Source organism: Dissoconium aciculare, assembly GCF_010015565.1.
Source record: "Dissoconium aciculare CBS 342.82 unplaced genomic scaffold K489scaffold_2, whole genome shotgun sequence".
Classification (NCBI taxonomy): Eukaryota; Fungi; Ascomycota; class Dothideomycetes; order Mycosphaerellales; family Dissoconiaceae; genus Dissoconium; species Dissoconium aciculare.
Genome location: NW_022984952.1, coordinates 1,831,518 through 1,850,476, shown reverse-complemented (window position 1 = coordinate 1,850,476; position 18,959 = coordinate 1,831,518). Strand labels below are relative to the sequence as shown.

The following is an 18,959-nucleotide window of genomic DNA, read 5'->3' as shown; positions in this document are numbered from 1 at the left end:
CTTACCTCTATGTCGCTTCGGGATTTTCGCGTACGGGTCGAACTATACCGAATGCAATAATGTTTTACAAACAGAGGCGCTTCGTTGCTGCAATTGCCAGTCTCATCAGCATCTCGGTTTACAGCGAGACTTCACAGTGGTGCACAGGAAGTACAGTAGGTATCGAGAATCGACCTTTTTGAATTTCCTTTTGTTACAACTTCCAACTTTCATCAATTCGTGATTGTCCTCCCAAAACGAAGGGCACACTCTATATCCCAGAGTGGCCTCTATCTTTTGCCGATCCTGTTCCCCGAACAGTGTCTAAAGAATTGCCAAAGCCATCTCTCAATGGAGGCCCGGTCTGAATTGTTGCCCAACTCCAAATTGCGTTCCTGGGATCTCTCCCTCAAAGTACAATGTTCGCGTCCAATGTGAAAAAAATAGTGATGCAAGAACGAAAGGATGTAAACAATAAACAAGGGTATCTAGTACAGGTTCTGGATTGTGCAGAAGAGTCATTTTGCAAAAGGGTGAGCAGCGTCGCAGAAGTATCCTCATGTCGTCGTCAAACCCCCATGAGAGGAGGATGAAAGAGAAAAATCGAAAATAGGGTGTCGGAAGAAGCCCACCTCAACCGGGAGATGGGCAAAGCTTGGGCAACCGAGGTGCCGATGATCCAAAAGATATTACAAAGAATTAATCTCGATCTTTGTTGGTGATGAAAGAATGAAGAAAGGTTGGCGGCGACATTGATTTTGCCTACCAATAGCTTGCTTGAGGCCAGGCGTGTTGAGGTACCAGGTTGGACTGGAAGAGGACCTGCGCACATCGGCGAAACTGGTCCTGTGCGAAGACCGTGCCAGGGTAGTGATAGGTAGGAGCAGCCTTGATTGAGAAGGGATATGTGCTTTGTTGAGGGCTGCATTGGCCCGAGCTCGGGGGAGTGTAGAGCGCCTGCTGCTGAGGAACAGGGTAATATTTTCCAAAGTTGGCTGGTGGTTGGGGATATTGCTGAGCCGGCAAGTCCAGACGTGGTACCTGGTCAGAGGCCGCACGGTCAAATACAGCAGGGGATTGCGCAGGTCGCTCAACAGGGCTCTCCGGGGGTGTAGCGGGAGTGTGCGCGGTAAAGGACCTGCAGCGGTAGATTTCCTTCTGAAGCTCGTCCAAGGTGATACGGCGTTCAGGCTCTACTTCGAAGGTGCGCTGGAGCACACGGTTCAGATCATCCGAGATGGGAAGAATAGTCTTGAGGAAATTGCGGTTTTTGCGGAATGCACGAAAGGTCGGATCCTCCATCGAAGCTCGCTTCCATGGATTCCTTCCACAGGTGAGGTTGACAAGGATTACGCCCAAAGACCAAACATCATTGGGAGCAGAAGCATAGCAAGAGAATGGTTGTGGATTGGGATCTTGGTTCTCTGAATAGGTGTTAGTGGACGAATGGTTTTTTGATCTTGAAAGTGTGTCAATATACTTACCAGGTGACATGTAAAAGGTCGAACCACAACCGAAGTCGGAAGTGATGTGGTCCTGGGTTGCGAGACCAAAGTCGGCAAGCTTCACAGTCCGGCCATTGTCCTTGACGAGAACGTTCTCCGGCTTGAGATCCCGGTGGTAGATCCCGCGAGAGTGGCAGTGCTGGACAGCAGATAGGATTTGCAGAAACACATTGCGGGCCTGAACATCATCGCCAACATACTGGCTCTCCTCGGTAATCTTGGCAAAGAGGTCACCTTCTGGGCAAAACTCAAGCACAACGTAAGTGCAATCGGAGGTCTCCAAGGTTTGATGCAGGGCAACAATATTGGGATGCTGGCATTCATAATGCAATTGGATCTCGCGATCCTGGAATCGCCGTTGGCGGTCGTCCAGGCCGACCTTGGGCAAAGCCTTCACGGCATACTCGACGTTGGTCAAGAGATCGTGAGCGCGGTAAACAGTGCCATATGCGCCAACGCCGAGGACATCGGTCAGTTGGATGCGGTCGGCGAGAACCAGGTTGATCCGGTCATGAGGGTCGCATAGTCCAGAAGGTTTGGGCGATGCAGGAGGCGTAGGAATCATACTCTCGTGTGGGAGGAGGTTTGTTCTTCACTCTATGTGAAGAACCGAGGATTCCAGTCAAGGAATTCCAAGAATGAAGAAGCAAAGAACGGTTGACTGTCACCGAGTATGATCGAAGGTACGTTCGAGGCAGTCAAGTCCAAACGGCAATTCTGGTTGAAAATGAAGGTGAAAGTCGAAACGGGTTGTTGTTGAAAAGGCAGAGATCAAACAGACCGCATGGAAAGTCGTCGGAGTTGTCGGGATGTAGTAGGTGAGGTCGTCAGGAAGTGATGTCTAAGCCGGTCGGATAGTCACACTTTGATAGGTGAGGTTGGAGGGCGGGGCGTAGCGTAGATAGATAAAGAGAATCAATCGAAGCTTGGCACAGCGGGTCCAGAAAAAGAATGATGATGAGGCGATGGTGTGGACAGATGTAGGAGGGTTATGTGGGTATTGTAAAGTGAGAGGGAAACGAGTTGGATGTGTGTGTGAGTGTGAGTGTGGGTGTGGGTGTGTAGTGGTATCGTCTGGTGTAGTGTAGCGTAATGTACAGTCAAATAGTGTTGCGCATGTTTCTGTTATTAGGCAGGATGGAACTGAATGAGTGAACATGACGAGACGTCGGTCGGGTAGAGACACGCACACACACCCACGTCCGCCAGTTGGGTCAGAGAGACTGGACTGGACTGTACTCGGGGCTGTAGTGTAGGGTGAACAAATGCGTCTCCGATCGACCGGCGGGTCACTGATGGACGGCGTGAATGGGCCACCACCACCACCACCACCACCAACACCACTAACTCACTAATGACTGGCTCCTCCGTCAACATTTCCTACGGAATTGATACGGTTGTGCTGCCACAACATCCCGTACTACTATTTTCCACTACTGCCAATCCATGACTGAAGGTTTCGCACATACCTTTCCTGCCTGCATTCGTGAAATACGCCATCAAATAAACCTTCACACCACAAACCGGCTAGATTGCAAGATAATCCAGGCACCCACCCTTGTCCTCATCATCAGCGTGTGAAATTGACTTCACCCTAGTTGCCATCATCACATAACGCCTGGCGTACTCTGCGTCGCACGTACCCACCCACATGTGCATCCATGTCTGCCTCACGGGCTTAGCGTCTGGGACTAGGTGATGGGAAGAGAAGCGTGAAAGGTTCCACCAACGAACGAACGACCAACCCACAAACCGCTGCTGACGGCATAGCGGCAACGATCCCTGATCTAGAAAAAGAAATCTGCGTGATAGGCTAAGCGTTAAAGGCACAACCAGATCATGGTGTGTGCATAACCTAACGCGCGCGGACGAGCGATGATATCGGCGGCCGCTACACCTGCGTCTCGGTTTTTTGTTTTTTTTTTAACCCTCTCTGGATTCTTGGGCCCATGGCAGGAGGCAGAGGGCTAGTCCCATTGAGACCTGATCCCGCTCGGTCGAGGATCTTTCCCTTCGTATCATGGACTCAGAACCACGCATCACGGACGGAAGGACGGACCATTCTCATGCATCTTTTGTGGACCTGCACCGTCCAAGCCGTGCCCTTGCTTATTGTTGCTTGCCCGAAACTGTCCATCGCAAGCCGTTGCCGCTATTTGGGCGTCTAACCTTGTGCGCCGAGCGAGAGCTTGCGTGTCGGTAAACCGCTGAAACAGGTGGCAGACGCCCATCATAGATGGTGCAGGCACCTAGATGCGAATACGACGGGACATAGAAGCGCTGCAGTCCCTCGGTTGGGTAGCTTGGTCGCCCCGAAGGAGTTGTGACCGATGGTGGCCAACGACGAGGTTGTCCAACGCCACTCACTGCCATGACTGTTGCGGGCCAGCAGCGGAATGGGTATACCAGTTGTCATGGTGAGTGGAAGGACTGGGTAGGGTGGCAGAGCAGGCAGGGCTGCGGCGTGTGCGTGCACAGGCAACAACAGCACAAATGGAACGGGATCAGTATGGAAAAGAAGGGTGCCATCGCCGCCTTCAACCGGCACGCTGTGCAAAAAGCGTGTGATCTTGGACGGCACCGGCACAGCAACGGCAGCATGGCGCTCTGCTCCCTAGGCATGACTTGGCTACGCCTCTGTCATCGGGCGAAACTACTGCGTGGCCTCATCCCCCACCTAAACCAGACGTGGTGCAAGATCTGCTAGGCCAATCACCGCGGTCTTGGCGCTGTGCCGCCGGACGGCGCGAATAACAGCCCTTTCTTTTTTTTACTCTTTTCGGAGTCATCACACTACAGCAGAGCGGCATCCTGACTGCGCCTAGATACCGGAGGCACCGATACAATTACGACAGTGCATACAAGCTGTGCACAATAAACAGTCGTTATCGCCTATATGAATGGCGCAGACTGCAACCGGGACGGTACGTGCGCTGACCGTAAACGGATTAGCCCCTTCGTCGGTTCGTGCATATGCAACATCACACATATTCCCGCTCGAACCCAACGTTCTGCGCCCATGACCCAGCCTCGATCTAAGTTTCCAGAAATCACCGCTCATGGGCGCTAGAAAGTCCAGGAGATTGGGACATTCCCACCAGCAGTTGCGAGGCGTTGTGGTCGGCCCGTTTGGCGCTCTACTGAGATCTTGATCATTTCCTCGAGCAGACTTTTTGCCCCTTGTGGTCTAGAGCTTTACGGGCTTGCAGTTCTGCATGATGGTCACTGGTATTTGCTGACAACGAAGGACGAGGCCGTGGAGGGACTTTCGGCGTAAGCGCATCCTGGATCCCGCAGAGAGCCATGACCCACAAATCCATGCCTGCAGAGCGCCTCCGCAAACCAGAGATACTCGCGACCCATGACAGAATCTTCCGTTTGATTCCCCTGGGTACTGTCTACACTGCAGAGCGTCATGACAAGCGTCTCTGGAAATTCGATCGTCACACCGATAGACACTGCAATCGGGATCAATAGCGACCCATTCAAATGCATTTATCCGACTTGTGCACCGGCTTCGTCGGAGCGACCCAAGCGGAGCATGACTCTCTCACCGACCGACCTTGCTACTCAGGAAACTTCCGTGGTAGTGTAGATCAAATCCATCAGGTCGAACAAAGGCCTCATTCCATACAGCAATCATTGGCTCGAATCCTAGCGCCGCCTTGTGTTTCGTCAATCACCGCAGGACCGCTGCAAGAGAGAGATCCATCGGCGACGCATCGACTCCGTTTCGGTGTGTTCACACCAGCGACACATGATTGGCTCCAGCGCTGCGGCGCAAGCGGCCTTTGCTGAATATCGCCCATGCAGCGTCGCTCGCGACGATTGGCTGCTCATCCATGTCTTAGCGCATGTCTATGGCAATCAAATTCGCAAGCCTTTGTAGATCATGACCCGCTGGCAATTTAGCAGAGTTTTCGCTTGACGAGGGTGTTCGTAAGCTCGACTGCGCCATGATGTCGACGCCCCGAGCATCCTCATCTCCCTTGCCAGGAGGTCGTGGTGTGCTCTAAAATCTTGTACCTCATCAGGTACTGATGCGTTTTCCGTGTTGATCAGCTGCCACATCTGCACGACCTCCGAGGCAAGGTACCGCGTTATTACTTCCGGCGACAGCCATGGACATGCAGTTGTAAAAGCCTGTTCTCTAAGCGCGCGCAGGCCAAGTCGCCGATGCAGTTGTGGCACAATCCAGACGATTTGCTTTAGTCGCCATGAGTTTACATTCCGAACTGCCACCTGTTGGTTCACGAATATTGTGAGGCGGGTACGGGTTCACGCGGCAGGGTGAGCTGACCAGTAGCAGCCCGGGACGCATCTTCACCAAGGCTTGCCAACGGGTCCGAGCTTCGGCCATGCAACTAACAATTGGCTTGTGCTAGCGATACCGTACCTAGGTACTGCAGTATCTTTAGCGACCTGAGAAACGCAAGCAAATTTGCGATGTCAGCGTCCACGTCATACTTTGCCCCCCTCCACCACTCCCTGCTGTCGACAAAGCTGGGCGTATCGCAGTCTAGGCCTCGTGGATCTAGCGTCGTGATGCCACGGCCGTGCCATACGATGCTTTGCATTAGTCTTGCGCTTGTTGTGCGCTTTACGAGAACGCCTTGAACACAACCGCTCACATCACTGTTTCGCATCACTGTCTGACCCGCCGCCGATGCCCGTCCTCTGCTCTCTACCGTACCGTGTACCTCGAGTCTCCCGATCAATGGTGCCTCCGGTTACGTTGTTTGTTTCGAAAGAGATCCGACCATGGGGGGCATTTACACGGTGGCTTTCCGCCGGGTATCCCATCAAACATGGTTAGCTCAGATCGAGATTGCTTACAATTTTGGGAGAGAGTAACTCGTTAGGCCGCCCAGATGAGGGAGCAAAGTCTTGTGGTTTTTATCAGATGCATTCTATAGATTATAGAAGCATGGTCCTATAGTGGAGCCTACGATGTTCCGTCACGCAGTCAGCCGCAGGCTAGAGCTGCATCCTTTCTGGCTCGAAGCATTCGGGACGATGTCCTTCCCTTTCAGAGTTCAAGTGGCTGTGTCTGGCTGTACCAATATGGTGAGACTGCTCTCTGCCAGGTCGCCTGCTCAATTTAGGCGTCCTCCCAGACGCGGCTATGTGGCGTCACACAGGAAGAGGCCAAGGACAAGCGCGTGTCTCACCACGGAGACACCCTCGTCGACTATCGAGAAGCTATAGTCATCCCGTCTGGATAGATGACCTTGTCTTTCAATTGATGAGGAGAAATCCAATAGACCGCTTGTGGAATTCTTATGGCGTGACGAATCACGGCGCCATCGCGTGTTGCCTCACAGACACCCAGCATGATTAAATCTGCAGCAAGCCACATATGGAATTGTGCCTAGCTTCCACACTGAGTCTCTTGTTGTACTGTAGCAAGGCCGCCAGGGCGGTCGCCGGCCTTGGAATGTGTGCATCCTGCTGCGCACGTGGAGCGAGACTACCGTGCGTGGTACTCAAATGCAAGCCTGCTCGTGATGTTGCCTAGTCGGAGCAACAACACGCCGAGCCGAGAAGGAACTAACAGGACGCCTCTTCCATCACTCGACGAAAGGTTGCCGTGAGGTTTTAATCTCGCTAGTGCGTGATAATAGGATCGCTGATGGATGCGAAACTGAGCCAGGTCTCGCAGTAGCCCATCAATAGCACTCTTGTCTCGCGATGCGGCTCCTGTGAAGAACGGCGGAGATATGTTCTTGGAATCATCAGTTGACAAATCAATATGCGTATTGAACATTCGCGAGCGTTTTGCGCGGCTTGGTGGCTGGGCACAGTACGCGAGAGCCGGCACGGCCGTATAAGTTCGAGCATTACCAAGGGCAGGTAGTCGTCGTATGCTCTGGTGCCAATCAAGCCACCTCGCGACACATCGCGAGTTCTCCGGCATCTAGGCAGCCTGAGTGAAATTCTGAGAATCACGGTATATCAGGGTCGATAGATCTCCTCGTTGCGCTCGATCCACTCTTCCCATGCACGAGGACATCGGCGTTCGTCGTGCGTCGCGATACTGATCGCGAACGTCCCATCGTCGCGTGGCGGTATCCTTTCTTATGCGGTCTTGATCTCCGGTCAGACGGGGAATGCGAGTGAGATCTTGCTGCGGCTGGGTATGCGCTATCTTTCGCAGGCCAGGTGCTTTCGAGTCACTCCATGACTGTAGGTCATCTGTCCTTCAGATCCTGCGAATGGGGTTGGCGAAACTTTCACACCGTCGTGATCATCGGGTTCCAGACACAAGCCTCTGGTCTGTTTGTTTGAAGACCCATAAATCCTACGCCGTCGATTTCGCGTGCATGGCATCGTAGGACTTGCGGATTTGTCGTCTTCGTGGCTTGAATTAGCTGCATCACAAATCTCTGGTGCTATCCGTTCCAGTCAGACGATACGGTTGGAGACACGACGAGCAAGCGTACTCTGGTGTCACCGCGGATCGCAATATCGTCAAACCGACTGCATCTGAATATCGGAGACGATGAAAACGCAGCGAGTAAGACCATGATCGTCGCTTCAACTGCTGGCTTCCGCACATTATGTTAAGACTATGGCAATGATCAGGCAATTCGTCGGAGACAGATGGTGTCCCACCAGGGCTGATTTCACCTCTCCGTTCTCATGGTATTGTCTTGAGCAACGGTCAGCGCTGTTCAGAACTCGCACATGTATGGTGTTATCTGCTTGAAAGGCGAGGGGTGTAAGCGATGCTTGTTAAATGTCTAGGTGATCAATATTGCTTTGTAACAACGATGGTAGGGTTGTTCAACCCTACTTGCCCCAATTACCTTACCCATGGGCTAGCTTGACACAACACCTCATATGTGTGAACGAAAATTACCGACCTAGGTAGGTGCGTTTTCAAAATAGTTGTCCCTACCTATGAGTAGATTCCTGCACAATAAACACACCACATGTACAGTCGCTATCGTTCACAGTAGTGCAGTAATGCGTCACCTAGTAAGCCCGGCGTCGCGAAATCCCCCATGCGAGCCATCTCCTAAGGGCTGACCAATAAGGCACCCGACATTCGTATAGTGCTCTTCTTCCGCAGATGACTCTCCACGACAACCGACAATTTGAAGTCCTCGGAGATGCCTCCCATGATATCGACTAATTCGCGCGCAATATCGCCCACCCGGGTGCCCGAATGATTAACGACCTTGAACCTCTTGCGGGCCTGCCACCTCAAGCACATATTCCTATCAGTCATGGGACGCAGCGCCACCTCCTGATAGTGGAGTTCGACCTCGACCTCACTGATAGGAGGCTGACAGACGAGCATATCGCCGATGATGCTGCCGCCGAGGTCCCTGGGCCTGGACAGTCTCGCCACATCTGGTCGTCGGAGGAAATACACCGACTCGCACCGCTGACCCACCCTCTTGCTTGATTTCTGCGAGGCAGGCACCGGGGGTTCTTGACGGAAGATCAAAGGGTTCAAAACACAAGGATGGACGCGTCGTTGTCTCTTGTGCCAATCTCGACCATGGTCCCGAACATCTGCACAGAAGAGCGGGCGCCAGATGTGTGTTGCTTTGTCGAAAACCTGCTTTTCTCTTATGGGCCGAGAGCCTTTCTCGACGTCAAGGAAGAGCTTCCTGCGTAGCCTAGGCGAGTGCATGATGAGGTCGTTCCAAATGCTCCTGACACGTCTGCAACGAAGCAAATCTTCTGGTGTCACATCTAAGAGAATGGCTTCTACGAGCTCGGTCGTGTTGAGCACTGCGTTGCGAGTCATCGTCAAAGCTTTCTGACGTGTTGTCATAGGATGGATGCTCTCGCGATGTCCTTGTCCACCTCGCATGCAAAAGGACTCGGACGTGTTTTCATTGGCCATGCTCGGCACCGCCGTCGTCGTCAGCGTTGCGGTGATTATGTCGATGCTGCCTCCGAGCGTAAGATTCATGACACAGTTGAATGCCTTGTTCGAAGAACTCATTCGAGTACGATCCGGGCACTCTCCGTCACCGGTCCTGCAACAGGGTCGGGTTGATTTGACAAGTGATCGCGAACTCGTCTAGACAGACGAGCATGATATATGTCCGCCATCCGTATGTATTATGAGTGACTGGTCAGTTGCGCGCGAAGCAACCTCACTTGCAGCGCCGGCGCCACTGTATCGATATACATGATGAGTGACTGGTCTTTGGCGTGCGAAGCAATCTCACTTTCAGCGCCGGCTTCAATGTGTCGGTATGGATCATGAGTGATCAATCTGTTGTGTGCAAAGCAATTTCACGTCAAGCGCCGCCTTCGATGTGAGTGAATCGCACGTTGAAGAACATCTGTGGTATCACAAGCAAAAGTCACATTTCATTTGGTGTACCAAGAGATCATGTCATCTAATCCGTGGTGTGAAGTGTGCAAGTGAAAAGAAAGGAGACGGGAGGCATGAGGAGGACAACTCGAAGGACTACGAGTCCGCCAAGGATTGAAATTCGAGCAAGAATGTATTTCAGTCATCGCGAAAGTGGTATCAATTGTGAGCCTTATTGGCTAAACATGCTGCAGCTATCTAAATCGCACAGTCAAAACGACCGAGGTCGAATGAATCAGGACCTTGCGGCCAGCACCCCTCATCCTGGGAGTGTCAATTAAGTCGGGTCGTCAGTTGTCGTAATCGTCATCCATCATGGTTATCAGAATTCCAAGCCCATATCGTACTTCATTCAATGCGTTCCATCATCATCGTCGTCGTTACATCCTGGCATGCTCAGGTAGGAGCATCAGTGAACCCACCCAGGCGCGCACATGCACATCAGTCCTTGATTCCAACAATCCCGAGTCCCACAGCGGCAGAAGTCTCCTTCTCTGTCCTCGGCCTCTTCGCAGGTCTGCTGCCCTCGCTTCTCTCAACATTCGATTTCCGTACGGCCCCGAACAATTTGGTCTGCTTGAATCGGTCGCGATTGACAGCGGAATTTTTTGTCGCTGTGGTCGGAGGCGGGAGCATGCCACTGCCCTGAAAGCTCTCTCGCTTGGCTTGTTGTTCCTGACTTGAACGAAGCATCTGCGATGCAGCGCGTGAAGCTTGCGAGTCGGCGACAAGTTCGTCGGGTTCAATAATATCTGTATCCGCTTCGCTGTCGATCTCGTCGTTGTCATTGTTCTCGGATGCGGATACGGTGCCTTCAGAAAGGGCGCGGCTTGTGCCTGTGGCGGAAGACATAGGGAGAGCAGTCCGCGAATAGACATCTGGCGTGCGAAGGGCGGGCTGTCGTGGGACTGGCATTGTTGCTGGCACACGTGATGCTTGTTGTCGACCCTGGGGGGTATGATAGGCATCGGCGAATTTCCGGAAGGACTGAGGAGTAGTGGGAAGCTGCGAAAGGCTTTGGGCATTTCGAGCGTGACCTTTCCTGCCGCGAGCGGACGATGAACGAGCAGCGTCTTGGCTGGCCATCTCGGAAGCTTGCAGCAGGGCGGCGAAAGGTTGTGCCGACTCGCGGCCGCTCAGGTGATTGCGATGAGGCGTGCTGAATGCCGAAACCGGAGTCGATCCTACGCGATTGTGTCGACGGGCCGCTTGAGGCGCATCTCGCGCATCTCGGGTGCGTCCTTGAACTAATTCGCGCATCAGAGTGACCTTGTCCGTCAGACTCGCAATCTCGTGCTCCTGGCGCTTGATTATTCTCTCCTGAGCCTCATACTCCTCCTCCAGTGCACTGTGAGCTTCGCCGAGAAGCTGTATATCGCGCAGCATATGGTGGTAGAGATCCTTCTGCACCGCGATGGTGCCTTCCTGGAGTTGGCCGGATGTCTCAGGAGCGACCGCGCTCTTTGTCTGCTCCGCGTGGTAGATAATCTGGTTTTCGCATTGTGTCATATGCGCTTCGACGGCCATGCGCTCCAACGCAGCATTACTCTCTTGTGCCAACATCTCATATTGAAGCTTGTGGTGGGCGGCGCTCATCTTGGCGTCACGCAGTGCCGCCTGTAAGACGGCGACAGAGTCCCTCAAAATTTCCGCGGAAGCATTGCTGATATCGTGGGCTGACAGGAGATCGGCCGAGGGCGCCGTCGAGTGAATCCGCGCGCTCGCGATGCCATTAGATAGGCCCACCGTCGGAGGTGGAGTCGAAATTTGAGAGACGGCATCCACTGGCGACGGCGTACGAGTCTTGATCCGAGTAGGTGAGTCAAGCACTTGCGACGATGGTGGTGGTGTCATTCCGATACTGGCTTCGTCGTTGCGACCGACCTGAGGTCTAGCCATGACGTCGATGTTGGAGGGCTGTTGCGCCAGCGCTGCACAGAATCGGAGGCGACGTTGTAAGTAACGAACGTTCGTCGGTGGGTGACAGGTCAAGCGACGAGCCCTGCAACAGTTATTATGAGCTGTTTATGAATAATGCCAACCGTGCCAGAGATGTGCACAGAAATGCAAGAGTTGTGCGATCGCGATGATGCAGATATGGATTGGACATGTGAGGGCGGTGGATATTGACGAGGTTGGGGAAGCTTGGGAATTAAGCTTCGCGGCAACTTTCCGGGATTGATGGCTGGGCAACGCGAAATTTATGTCCAACTGCAATATCGCGCGGGACATGGGCATGCTGCTGTCGACATGTTAACTACTTAATATACCATGCATACACCTGCCTTGGGAGATTGCCTTTGGCAAGACGAAGTGAAAGAAGATGTGTGCTCTGGACTGATCAATCGATTATCATAGGTATGCTTGACTGCCGGTGTGTCAAAACGTGTCAAACAATACTGTAGCATTGAGACCTAGAAGGGCACGGATGGATCCATCCCTACTCGGTAGGTATACTGCAATGAGCTTGGAGGGCAAAAATGATGATTCGTCAAGTATGCTAGCATATACCTCATGATGTCCATACATGACCTCTCACATTGGACTCTTATTATTCAGAATGTCCTTAGGTAAGTGCATCTGTGGCGTACACGGGACCTCATGAACGAGGGCCGGAGTAACAAATTTGCGAATGTCGAGGTTTGCTCCCTGCTGGTAGTCGTGATAGTGATAGAGGAACATAATATGTCCATTTGGCTGGCTGTGCTGGCTGATACGTGGTCTGTCATATCGTGAGGGAGCTACTTGTCGTCCCAAGCCGAGCAGGAAGAGTGACGGAGACGGGGTGGGTGAGTGGGCGCGTGCCCCCAGGTGGGAAGGGAAGTCGTTGATTCCGGGGGTTGAAACCTCGCTCCTCCTCCTCTTCAGTCCACACCCCACCTTTCACGTTCCAAGGTTGTTTCAGATTCATCAACTACCTAGGTAGGTGTTCAGGGGAACAACCTCCCTGCCAAGAATTTCCTCTCACTACCACTGAGCAATACCAAATGCTCCGAGGGCGGTCGATCATATATTCGAATGGTGCTCAAAACACATATCGAGATCATAATGTCGCCGAAGAATTTATTTCGCATGGAAATGTCCCCGGCATTAAACCAGAATCATCAGCAGTGGGCTGGCGTGGACCCTGATGAGGCGGAACCCACCTACAGAACCATAGATTTTCGTTGGTGGTTTCTAAAATATTACAGTACTGTACCGATGTACTAGTGGTGATACCCCATCTCAGTGGACACCCGCGCGCGCATGTTGATGTCGGTGCGTCACTCCTGCTTCGCTCCTGCTCCTCCTATTCTTTTTTTCCTTGAAGACCGTCGATTGCGATTGTTCCAAGGTTGTTGTTGTTGTTGTTGATGTTGTCAAGCTCGATCCGGACCTTGCCTGCTTGCATTTATCCTCCGAGTGCCATAGAGACGGAGGGTTCACACCGACTATTGTAGCAGACTGTCAACTACCTAGGTACAGTCATTACAGTGGACTGTTTTGCGAACACTTGGTTTTGTGGATCTCCTTCCACGTGGTGACAAAAACGTCTGCTCAGACCCTTGAGTACATCATATTGGACGCCATCCTTGTTGCTGCCAACACATACATACATACATACAGGCTAGAGCTATATTCGTCTCGCTTATGCCATGGATTCCTCGCAGGCTGCAAGCAAGCGAATGTCTGCAATTCCCAGACCCGGCGCCAGCAAACTACCGCAGCTCAATGCGCGCCCTGCTCCGGCTGCCGGAGGCCTGGCTCCGTCGACTCGTCCTGCACCAGCAACAAACCCAGGCAGAGGCGTTGCGGCTGGAATCCATCCTCCTGCTGTTGCTGCCGCTCCAAAATCTTCACTACAAGCTTCGAGACTTACGAAGCGGAGCTCTATTGCACACCTACCTCGTGCAACTGCTGCGGCGGCCAAAGATTCCAGCAGCCTGCAGAAATCCACAACTACAAGGACCAATGGACTTCATAGCACGGCTCAAGCTCCCAAGGCTTCCAATGGACAGAGGGCACCCCCTACTGGCACAGCGCCACGTGTGACACAGATGAAACGACCACAATCAGTCTATGGATCATCGCTAGGTGGAGCTCGTGCAGAGAACGAGCCGCGGTCGCTGCGCGCGCCCGAAGGCGCACGCGGTCTCTCACGTCAGAGGTCCCGAGGCCGCGAGGACCTCCGCGAGGAAGAGCCCGCGGAGACGCTCAGCCCGGTAAAGCCTCGAATTTCGAAGCCATCGAGGCCTTCGTTGTCTGACAGAACGATTGAGAGCTTGCATGCTCTTCCTTCCACACCTAGAGCCTCACGGCAGTCGGATTTCTTCAGTCCTGGTGGCTCGCCGATGACCCTTGCTGGAAGGCCGAAATCCAGTCTGAGCCGAACTGACAGTATTACTAATGGGCCTGGTACAAACTACAATAATGCAGGCGAGAGGTCATTGTCACCATCCAAGAGGATTTCTGCAAGTGCAAAGCCCGCGACGCGCATGTCACTAGGAGGATCTGGTATTCCTATGGGTGCCGGAAACCGTCGTAGTATGAGCATTCCGTTCGCGACGAAGCTTCAAGAAGTGCGAAGCTCTCTGCGGCCGAGTCAGCGCTCCATGTCTCCGGTGAGAACTGGGCTGTCAAGCGACCCCGTCCAGCTTCCGACACAATCGCCCGTTCTGGAAGCCAGGGACCCGAGTCCAGAGCCTGTAGTTGCCGACCCAACCTTAGATGACACAGTCAACGAACCAGTGCCGACCAAGATCGAGATCGAAGCGATCCAGGAAGCGGCAACGCCGTCAAAGGCCGCGCCAAACAAGTCGACTAGCAGTTTAAAAGCGCCCAAACGAGATGCGAGCAGGTCCAAATCCCCCAAGTCACGGCCATCGCTGGGTCCGGCCTTCGCGCCCGCAGATGGTAAAAGTGCCAGTGAACCCCAGCGAGCGACTTCAAGCTCCTCGACCGCTCTTCGTCAGCAGATAGCAGCCGCCAAGGCCGCAGCAAGGAAAGAGAAGCTAAAGCATGATTCTCCACAAGACAGCACAGCCAGCGCCGTTCCGTCGTTTGACATCCAGCTACACACAAATCCGTTCAATGATGCTCCACGCGACGAGAAGCACATTCTTCGGAATCGCATCAACACAGCTCGTGTCGACGGAAAGCTCAATATTGCTGCAATGAACTTGCGGAAAATTCCGGATGAGGTGCTGAAGATGTACGACGCCAAGGCCATGGAGGAGTGCAACGTGAACTGGGCCGAAGTGGTGGATCTCACACGCCTCATCGCTGCTGATAACGAGCTCGACGAGCTTGATGAGACCGTGTTTCCGGACCGATCGCCTCAAGACGTGGACGCCGACGGCTGTGCTGAAGGAAATCAGTTTGGAGGTCTGGAATTCATCGACCTGCACGGCAATCTGCTGACCGTCCTTCCCATGGGCCTACGGCGATTGGAGAGACTTACAAGTCTCAATCTCGCGCACAACAAACTCGACAATGCGGCTTTTGATGTTCTGGCGGAGATACAGTCTTTGAAGGATTTGAGGTTGGGCAACAATTCGCTTTCTGGTAACCTGCCGACCTCAATTTGTGCTCTGCCACATCTTGAGACCTTGGACTTGCAATCAAACAGACTGCTTGGTCTGCCCGAAGCGATGCGTGAGCTCGTGAATCTGAGGGTTTTGAATGTCTCTGGCAATCAGCTAACAACCCTTCCGATGGATTCGCTCGAAGGGCTTCCCTTGGTCGAGCTTGATGCTAGCAGCAATCTCCTCATTGCATCACTCTTTCCCCTAGGAGGTGCTAATGGTCATCCGAGCCTCCAGGTCATGAATGTGGCCAACAATTCTTTGGCAGCCCTCACATTCCTCGAGTCGCTACACCTCCCTCACCTACGATCTTTGAATGTTTCGAACAATCACCTCACCGTACTTCCGTCCGTAGCAGGGTGGACAGAGCTCATCACGCTCGCGGTTGGCGATAACAAAATTGCGCAGTTTCCGGAGGGTTTCACCAAGCTACAGAAGTTGCGGATCGTCAATTTTGCAAGCAATGAGTTGCGCTTGGTAGACCCTGATGTCACCAGAATGTCCAGTCTCGAGACGCTCATACTTGCTGCGAATCCCTTGCGTGAGAAGAAGTTCCTTTCGATGAGCGCTGGGGACATCAAACGTGAACTTCGAGCCCGTATGACACCCTCTAGTGCCTTCGAAAACGGAGATGGCGATGACGTGCCGGACAGCCCTGTCACAGTCATCGGCGCCGGCGACCATATGGATGAGAATGCCACTTCAAGCTGGCAAATGAAAGCTAATGGTGTTCTTGAGCTTGTCGCCAAGAATCTTGGGGATGACTTTGATGACCTCCTCGCCTCGTATTTCCAGGCCAATGAGGTTCGCGATCTAGTGTTGCAGAGCAACAAGTTGACTTGCATCCCACCAGCAATGAGCTTCGGCCAGGACCTGAGATCACTCGATCTGACCGACAATCCCTTTAGCGGTGCTGACTATCTCGATGATGTCGTGGACCTGCCGTTCCTCCAGGAACTCAGCCTTTCCAAATGCCGATTATTATCGCTCGACCCACTTCTCGCACAACTCCGCGCGCCGCACCTGCGCAGCCTCAACGTCTGCGCCAATCGCCTCACCGGCGCTGTACCGCTGCTTCGCATCGCATACCCCAAACTCAGCACGTTCCTCGCCAGCGACAACAAATTCGAGATGGTCTCGGCTGACGCGCTCCGAGGCCTGGCGAATGTCAACCTTGCCAGCAATAACATCGCCCAATTGCCTGCCGAGCTGGGTCTGCTCTGGGATGAAGGTTTGAGGCATCTCGATGTCGGGAGCAATTCTTTCCGCGTGCCGAATTATCGGATCCTCGAGAGAGGCACGGAGGCCACGCTGCGGTGGTTGAGGAATAAATTGCCGGCGAGCGCTGGGAGTATGTCGGAATTAGATTGAGGTGACAGTACTTGATTGAGCCGCAGTCCCAAAAGTTCGATGTGTGTCTTGTCACAATTCCAGTGGCAGCATAAGTTACAGAACCAGGGCGAAAGGAACATCCAGGACAGCCAAATGGGCGTTCGAATGAGCGGAGTGCTGCCTTTCCAATTGTGAAGCATGTGAACATGACAGAGTGAACATAGATTTCCCTTTCTATATATTTGGCGAGCATTATTCCGAAATTCATGATTTCCCGCTGTTTCACAATTCTGGAGCTTGATTCCATAAAAACCATGCTGTATCCGACGTCAATGGGCGACCCAGGCGCCCTCTTCATCAAGCAGATCTTCATCAATCTTCAGCATCGTCTCATTTGAACTATACACGATCACGGCCACCGGGCCCCGACGAAATCCAGTAAATCCAACAGATCCGCACACTGCATCATTGCCCTGCGCTCACGTTTCGTCATCCCGGGCATTCGCGCCGTCATCTCCGTCACATGGTGCAGCACCAAAGCAAACGGGATCGGACAGCGCACCGCCCACGCGAGGAAATCCTTGACACATATCACCGGCACCTCGGTATGCTGGGCGAACAGAGCCGGGTTCTCGAGGAGTCCGCGCGCTGCCATGACGCCGTCGGCTTCGGTCAGACTCGCGATCTTAAGCACGTCTGTATAGGTGTAGGCGTCGCCGTTGGCAAGCATAGGGATTGTGATATGGGGACGGAGGGCGCGAATGGCGTCGTAGTTGGGCGGAGTACTGGAGCGTTGGCTCCGGAGACGGCCGTGGACGGTGATGTAGTCAAGTCCAGCGCGTTGGACGATTTGTACCCAGCGGATCGTCTCACTGGGATCATGTAGGTTAGTCTGAGGAGCGCTCGAAGCGGTGGAGGGGTAGAGATTCGACACGAACTTGATATCTTTGTGGATGCGGATCTTCACGCTGACGCTCTTGCTGGGTGCGATCCTCGCTTTGGCGGCGGTCACCATGCTTGCTACCAAGTCTGGTTGGCTCATCAGGGAACAGCCGATGCCTTCCTTGATCGCCCAGGATTGTGGACAACCGCAATTAAGGTCGACGCCGCTGCAGAACGGCGTGATCATTTCCGCAGCGCGGGCAAACTCTGTGGCATCTGATGATGCGAATTGAGCGATGACTACGTGACCCCTGCCGTCTGCTGTCGGCTTCTGCTCGAGAAGATGTGTCGTGAAGTCGGAATCCCGTGACATGTGGGAGCGAACGAACTCGTGCGCGAGCATCATCGGGGTATATGTGACGTCGACGCCATAGTCTCTGATCAGGAGACGGAAAGGGAGTTTTGAATAGCTTGATTGAGTTTGTTCAGCGAGACTTGTTTGATGGTGGGCGATGTTGACAATGCTCACCGGACCATGGGTGCTGCCACTAGACGATTCGGTCAGTATGCGCGAGATTATCAAAAGGCGACGAAGGCTCTTCCATTACCATGGAGTGGTCTATTTTCTCGTTTGGCGGCATCAAAGAGGTCGAGAACACTACAAACACCATGTTAGGACTCGACTTTTAATCCCCATACTGACTTGGGCAATGTCGTCGCACTCCTACCCAGGACGGCACTTAGAGGCACTTATCTGCACGCGACCACCATTCGGCATTGCTTTGGAATCTTCCATAGCCATGGTTTGGCGGAAGATCTGTTGCTGACTTGTTACTACTCATGACGTTCTCAATTCATCAAAAGATGTATGGGAAAAATGCATATGAAACCCTAAGCCAGTTCGAGGAGACTGATTGATATACTATTCTACGAGGTGTTGAACCGTTTTATTTCCTGACCGTTCTGCATCATGGCAGCATCGAGAAGATCTTTCGTCCTCATCTCTCAGTGGGCATGTCGATACTGTGTGTAACATGAATCGCGGAAATCGCCATCACGAGATATCGATGAAGTGGATTTGGTCATGCATGAGGCTCGTCCTCCGAATCGATGCGAATTCACATCGATGGAATATATTCCGAGACCACATATAGCTGACCGGGAATGGTATGATTTGTCCACTTACGGCTGGAAACGTCGTAAAGTCATCAGCAGTGTCCGGAGTCATCGGCCTGGATGTGACAATGCGCTTTGCAAGGAACCCGAGAGTATGAGACCTGCGGCAGTCGAGTGACGAGCTCATCGCAAGGATGCAAACAAAACTCCGGGCAGACTGCATCATCCGGGTTAGGATTC

At 53.1% G+C, this 18,959-nt stretch overlaps 6 protein-coding genes across 6 annotated transcripts; 1 reads left to right on the top strand and 5 right to left on the bottom strand.

Moving 5' to 3' along the window:
- Positions 1-265: 265 nt before the first annotated feature.
- On the bottom strand, positions 266-2,187 carry K489DRAFT_117410 (Pkinase-domain-containing protein). Its single transcript, XM_033598945.1, has 3 exons — positions 1,464-2,187; positions 984-1,403; positions 266-789 (listed from the first exon to the last, which is right to left on the bottom strand). Exons 1-3 carry the CDS (start codon positions 2,047-2,049, stop codon positions 548-550), a joined length of 1,248 nt encoding a protein of 415 aa, XP_033463534.1. The 5' UTR covers positions 2,050-2,187; the 3' UTR covers positions 266-547.
- K489DRAFT_117389 (uncharacterized protein) lies at positions 2,188-2,784 on the bottom strand. The gene has a single exon (XM_033598944.1). The coding sequence runs from the start codon at positions 2,641-2,643 to the stop codon at positions 2,326-2,328; it is 318 nt and encodes a 105-aa protein (XP_033463533.1). The 5' UTR covers positions 2,644-2,784; the 3' UTR covers positions 2,188-2,325.
- A 5,643-nt stretch (positions 2,785-8,427) lies between these two features.
- Positions 8,428-9,166, bottom strand: K489DRAFT_376910 (uncharacterized protein). Its single transcript, XM_033604027.1, has one exon. The coding sequence runs from the start codon at positions 9,127-9,129 to the stop codon at positions 8,506-8,508; it is 624 nt and encodes a 207-aa protein (XP_033463532.1). The 5' UTR covers positions 9,130-9,166; the 3' UTR covers positions 8,428-8,505.
- An 800-nt stretch (positions 9,167-9,966) lies between these two features.
- Positions 9,967-12,195, bottom strand: K489DRAFT_428854 (uncharacterized protein). The gene has a single exon (XM_033608351.1). The coding sequence runs from the start codon at positions 11,722-11,724 to the stop codon at positions 10,267-10,269; it is 1,458 nt and encodes a 485-aa protein (XP_033463531.1). The 5' UTR covers positions 11,725-12,195; the 3' UTR covers positions 9,967-10,266.
- Positions 12,196-13,338: 1,143 nt separating this feature from the next.
- On the top strand, positions 13,339-16,945 carry K489DRAFT_117301 (L domain-like protein). The gene is made up of 2 exons (XM_033598943.1): positions 13,339-13,839; positions 13,906-16,945. Exons 1-2 carry the CDS (start codon positions 13,461-13,463, stop codon positions 16,758-16,760), a joined length of 3,234 nt encoding a protein of 1,077 aa, XP_033463530.1. The 5' UTR covers positions 13,339-13,460; the 3' UTR covers positions 16,761-16,945.
- Positions 16,927-18,425, bottom strand: K489DRAFT_376907 (FMN-linked oxidoreductase). Its single transcript, XM_033604026.1, has 5 exons — positions 18,332-18,425; positions 18,212-18,261; positions 18,133-18,151; positions 17,660-18,073; positions 16,927-17,593 (listed from the first exon to the last, which is right to left on the bottom strand). Exons 1-5 carry the CDS (start codon positions 18,403-18,405, stop codon positions 17,131-17,133), a joined length of 1,020 nt encoding a protein of 339 aa, XP_033463529.1. The 5' UTR covers positions 18,406-18,425; the 3' UTR covers positions 16,927-17,130.
- Positions 18,426-18,959: the final 534 nt, after the last annotated feature.

What these genes read in the sequence shown, in the direction of transcription:
- K489DRAFT_117410 (XM_033598945.1), bottom strand. Translation starts at nt 2,049, where the DNA reads ATGATTCCTACGCCTCCTGCATCGCCCAAACCTTCTGGACTATGCGAC. An exon ending in GACCTTTTACATGTCACCTG is followed by an intron (nt 1,404 to 1,463) that starts GTAAGTATATTG and finishes ACACCTATTCAG; the next exon opens with AGAACCAAGATCCCAATCCA. An exon ending in GCCGGCTCAGCAATATCCCC is followed by an intron (nt 790 to 983) that starts AACCACCAGCCA and finishes GTCCTCTTCCAG; the next exon opens with TCCAACCTGGTACCTCAACA.
- K489DRAFT_376907 (XM_033604026.1), bottom strand. Translation starts at nt 18,405, where the DNA reads ATGGCTATGGAAGATTCCAAAGCAATGCCGAATGGTGGTCGCGTGCAG. An exon ending in GCCTCTAAGTGCCGTCCTGG is followed by an intron (nt 18,262 to 18,331) that starts GTAGGAGTGCGA and finishes TGGTGTTTGTAG; the next exon opens with TGTTCTCGACCTCTTTGATG. An exon ending in CGCATCCACAAAGATATCAA is followed by an intron (nt 17,594 to 17,659) that starts GTTCGTGTCGAA and finishes ACATGATCCCAG; the next exon opens with TGAGACGATCCGCTGGGTAC.
- K489DRAFT_376910 (XM_033604027.1), bottom strand. Translation starts at nt 9,129, where the DNA reads ATGCACTCGCCTAGGCTACGCAGGAAGCTCTTCCTTGACGTCGAGAAA.
- K489DRAFT_117301 (XM_033598943.1), top strand. Translation starts at nt 13,461, where the DNA reads ATGGATTCCTCGCAGGCTGCAAGCAAGCGAATGTCTGCAATTCCCAGA. An exon ending in ACAGAGGGCACCCCCTACTG is followed by an intron (nt 13,840 to 13,905) that starts GCACAGCGCCAC and finishes CGCTAGGTGGAG; the next exon opens with CTCGTGCAGAGAACGAGCCG.
- K489DRAFT_117389 (XM_033598944.1), bottom strand. Translation starts at nt 2,643, where the DNA reads ATGTTCACTCATTCAGTTCCATCCTGCCTAATAACAGAAACATGCGCA.
- K489DRAFT_428854 (XM_033608351.1), bottom strand. Translation starts at nt 11,724, where the DNA reads ATGGCTAGACCTCAGGTCGGTCGCAACGACGAAGCCAGTATCGGAATG.